A 4,179-nucleotide genomic window follows, 5' to 3' on the forward strand; every position below is an offset into this window, starting at 1 on the left:
ACGGCCCCTTTACTTCAAGTTACATTTCCCTGCATTCCCTAATAAAAATAAATATATAAAAAAAGTACTGATGTATGACCAAAAGCCTGTTTCTGTGATGGAGTAATGCAAGGACATGAAAGTATGGCTGGGCAGTGGGAGCAGCTGGACGGGCACCATGAGTGGTGAGGGTTGGTTAGGCAGCACTGGGGAACTCACCAGGGCTACTGGCGAACAACAGGAGCCTAGCCAGCACCCGCACACGTACTGCACTTCCACGAGAAAAGCTCTAGACAGCGTTTCAGTACCAAATAATGAATGAAGTGGTGGGTTCTAGAGAGATTTGGTGGAAGAAGACTTGCAATCTCATCTAACGTTTCTAACCAAACTTCTTTTTTTTTTCCAAGTATAAGTGAACACTGTGAAAGGGCTTCGACATTTGCTCTTACTAGCAGGGTTTCTGCTTCATTCAGCTCCATGGATAATTAACTTTTTCATGGGATCCTGAAGACGCTCTTGGTTGGCAGCACTTAGACGCAGGACTTGCCAATAGCAATGTTCCTCCACATCTACAACAAGCAGGAGGACTTGAAGCAGCAACGGTGCTGACAGAGGGATGTCCCATGTTAAGGTTTCTGTCCTTTCACAGAGGACAGATAAAAACACCCAGTGGTTTTTAACTTCCAGCCTTGGAATCACTGTGGGTCAAGTTCCCTCATCCCCGCTTACTTCAGTTTAAGGTAAGTGCATTGATTTTCTCATCCTGTAGCTGCAATTCTGACCTGTGTAGGGTGGAGAGTGTGCCCAAATGTGGCTTTTCAGTCTTTATCCAGGGTTGTCCCCAAATTGCCCCGAATTCACCTTTGGATGGAGATCTGGAGGTGCCAGCGTAATAGAAAAGGCTCTTTCACTGATGCAGCCTCTCAGCAATCAAGGTCTGGCAGCAGTGGATCATTCTCTGGTTACAATTATTCAGACTATTCAAAACTCATCATGTGCAAAAAGATAACTTTTAACCCTGCATCAAGTTACAACAAATTAGTCTCACAGCAAATGCAGTGTTTTCTCTCCTGCTCCCTTACCTACAAAAAAAAAAAGAAAAAACAAAACAAAACAAAACAAAAAAAACCCCTAAATCTTGCCCGGTTGGAGGAGCGATTGTAACATCCACCAACTTAAAAAGGAACCACTAACTTTACTTTGTTCCCCAAAAGCTCACATTGGGAGGCAGCAAACTATTCTTTACTGAAAGTGTGAGCAATCACTTCTGCTAAAGGCGAGCAGGGGGGGCTCTGCTCCCTGACAAAAGCTGTGGCAGAGAAACCCGTGACGGCTCTGCAGGGGATGCCAGTGCTGTTCCAAACAGGATAGAAATCTCCTGAAACTCGTCCTAGGACGAGGCAAGTAGAAGCAGACGCAAATAATCAGAGCAATCAAACAGTTCTCCTCAAAGAGTTGTCAAGACCACCAATACGTACGCCTTGTGCCACAGGTTTGTGGTGCTGCGTGTGATATGCGTGCGCTATGGCAACCAGATATGAATCATCAGCACATATAGGCACATGCTGGCGTGCGTCCTCTCAGGTGTGAGCTGTAGGCTGCATCTGGGGTACACAACAAGCCCAAACGGTACCTGCTTGAGTGCTACCTCCAGCAGCACTGCATAGTTCAGCACACGAAGGCTGGGCTTACGTCTTCCTCGGAAGCTCCAGAACACTGTGCCTGGTGTACGAATGCCTGGACATGAAGAAGAACTTCTGCTCAAGTTCTGTGCCCCTCTTCCTTTGTAGTTTTCAGTTTAACACCCTGGGCAAGTTCTTTGTGGGTGAGACACTGCTGACTGAAGGGGCATTGTGCCAGGGCGGCACTTGGCACGGGATCTTCAGGGATCTTCAGCGTGGTGGCTGGGGTTCCCAAAAGAGCTCAAGGGAGAAGGGTAGGCACCCTGTTCCTCTTGTATTTGGACACCAACCTCCTCTTGGCTCATGAGCATCTCTGCAATGCCCCTGATGTCCCTCTGTCTACTTGCCAGGATTATGGAAAGAATTAGGGGACAATTCAGTAGCAATTCCTATTACTTAATTTTTCTTTAAAGTGCATTACCTCTACATCACCTGGAGTCCTGGGCCCTGAGATTTAGGCATCTGCTTCTGCTGGTGGCAGAGGTTCACCTGGAACAAACACCAGTTTGGAGGCTGGTGTCCTCCTGCACAGTGCTTTGATAAGGTTTGGGGGCTCAGTACAGCTGGGTGAAATGCAATGGCTATGAAATTCAGACCAGCCTATAGGGTTTTTCCTGGTTTAGCTATTGAATGAAGGAATTACCTTCTTCAGAGGAGATATACATCCTTGTGGAGGATCAACTGGCCATGAGGGTACTGGTCAAGGGTGCAGTGGTTCGTGCTGTCAGGTCATAAGCAACTTTGACCATGAAGGAGTTGCACCATGTGCAACTGGAGAGGGGATTGTAGGAAAATGGGACATTATTACATGGCCTAGAATTTAATCGGTGCTTTTTCCTCCAGGTTGATGTGGTACTTTAGTGGTCACATCACTGCCTCCACAAAACTGTACTAGCTCCTGCCTCTCCTTTCACAGATGCCAGGTGTGCATTGGTATAACTGGTCCAACCTCAGCAGAGCTGATGCCGATGCACACAAGAACACTCATATCCAGGTTTCCAGTTCTCCCACTACGTCTTCCCCTCAAGGTCTCTTGTTCATGTCATGTGGAATGGCAGAAGTTCAGGTGTGGATCAGAGAGACTTTGAAATGGAAAATCAGAGGATACCGCAGGTCACACTGAAGAAGAGCTGGCAAAGTTTAGGATCGGGATAGCAGAGAGCGGTGAGGCTTAGGACCAAGGTACATCAGTTGGGTGCTGAGTTTGGAGCTCCAGAGAGATGTGCAAGCCAAGAATAATGAATACTGGCAGAGCTCCACGTGAGTAACAAACTGCTTATCCTGCCTAGGCTAATGACAAAACGTTAGGTACTGGCATTTTTTTTTTAAGTATTTTTTTAAAGAAAGATTAAAGCAACCACTATAGCTAAACACTCTGCTTTGCTCTGATAAGATGCCAGAACTCTATGACTTCTGCTGTGCAACATGGTTCTCTCGTGTGGGTGTAGCAGCCCCTCCCCATGCCCAGCAGATACACTCGAGGGAATTTTTGCAAGTGTGAATATTGGCTCTTGGAAGGTCATTCAGTAAAGACAGCTGATCATGTGGCATGAAGAAACTGCATGTGTCGCGTGTGCTTCCAAGCGGCCACCAGAAAACTATTGCACAAAAAGGTGATCACGGCTACCGCGCGCGTAGCCATGACCAGAGGACCTTGTGTGCAAATTATTCTGTAAAACACTGGGTCTCTGCCCTGCCGTGTTGCTCTGAAAGCTCATGCCGATCCTTTAGGAATGAAGGATTGGAAGCCCGTGCGGGTGAGGCCATTGCACGGGACACGTCTGTCACTCCGCAGGTGGACAGAGGCTTGACGCCGCTCACCGCCACGGCCAGGGCTACGTGAGCACCGCTTGTTTTCATTACACCGCCACAGATCGGTCTCTCTCCTGCCCCTGTGGCCACGGCGGTGGCGGCGGGATCCGCGCTCCACCGGCTGCTCCGTGGGGTTTGGATCCCGAGTGGGGAGCCGCGAGCGGAGGCCGCGGGAGCCGGGCGCTCGCTCCCGCAGGAGCCAGGGAAGCTGGCGGCATCTGTGCTGCCCAGGGCAACCTGCTGCCGCCGCCGGGGGCTGCTCCCAAGTGCCGGTGCCCGGGGGAGTCCGGGCGGCTCACGGCGCCTCAGCCCCGGGCACCGGCCCCGTGCGGGGGCAGCGGGAGCTCCGGCGCACAGCGGCCGGGAGGCCCTCCTGGGACGGGGGGCAGCGGGACGCGACGGGACGGCCCGGGCGCTGCCGCGGCGGGACGAGGCCCGCTCCGCTCCGCTCCGCCCGGGGCAACCTGCGCTGCCCGCCTCAGCGCCCCGGGCGGCAGCGAGGGGGGGGGCGGCTGGCGAGGAGCCGCGCCGCGCTCCCATTGGCTGCACCGCAGCGGCGGCCGCGCTGCCATAGGCGGACGCCGCGGTCACTCCGTGTCGGCGCCGCCCCCCGCGGGCTTTATAACGGGCATCCCCATGGCCGGGCCGCCTGACGTGCCGCGGCGGGAGGCGCAGCGCCGGCCCGGGGCACCGCGCGCGCCGCCCG

At 52.7% G+C, this 4,179-nt stretch overlaps 1 protein-coding gene across 1 annotated transcript in view; it reads left to right on the forward strand.

The window, feature by feature from the left end:
* Window positions 1–1,722: 1,722 nt before the first annotated feature.
* SMOC1 (SPARC related modular calcium binding 1) overlaps window positions 1,723–4,179 on the forward strand; it is a 120,892-nt gene continuing 118,435 nt past the window's right edge. Inside the window, exon 1 of the mRNA XM_026038224.1 lies at window positions 1,723–1,804. Within this exon, the coding sequence (XP_025894009.1) occupies window positions 1,723–1,804 (82 nt within the window). The remainder of the gene's footprint in view (window positions 1,805–4,179) is intronic.

The sequence above is a fragment of the Nothoprocta perdicaria genome, unplaced genomic scaffold (assembly GCF_003342845.1).
Source record: "Nothoprocta perdicaria isolate Ctin4 unplaced genomic scaffold, notPer1 scaffold_204, whole genome shotgun sequence".
Taxonomy (NCBI): Eukaryota; Metazoa; Chordata; class Aves; order Tinamiformes; family Tinamidae; genus Nothoprocta; species Nothoprocta perdicaria.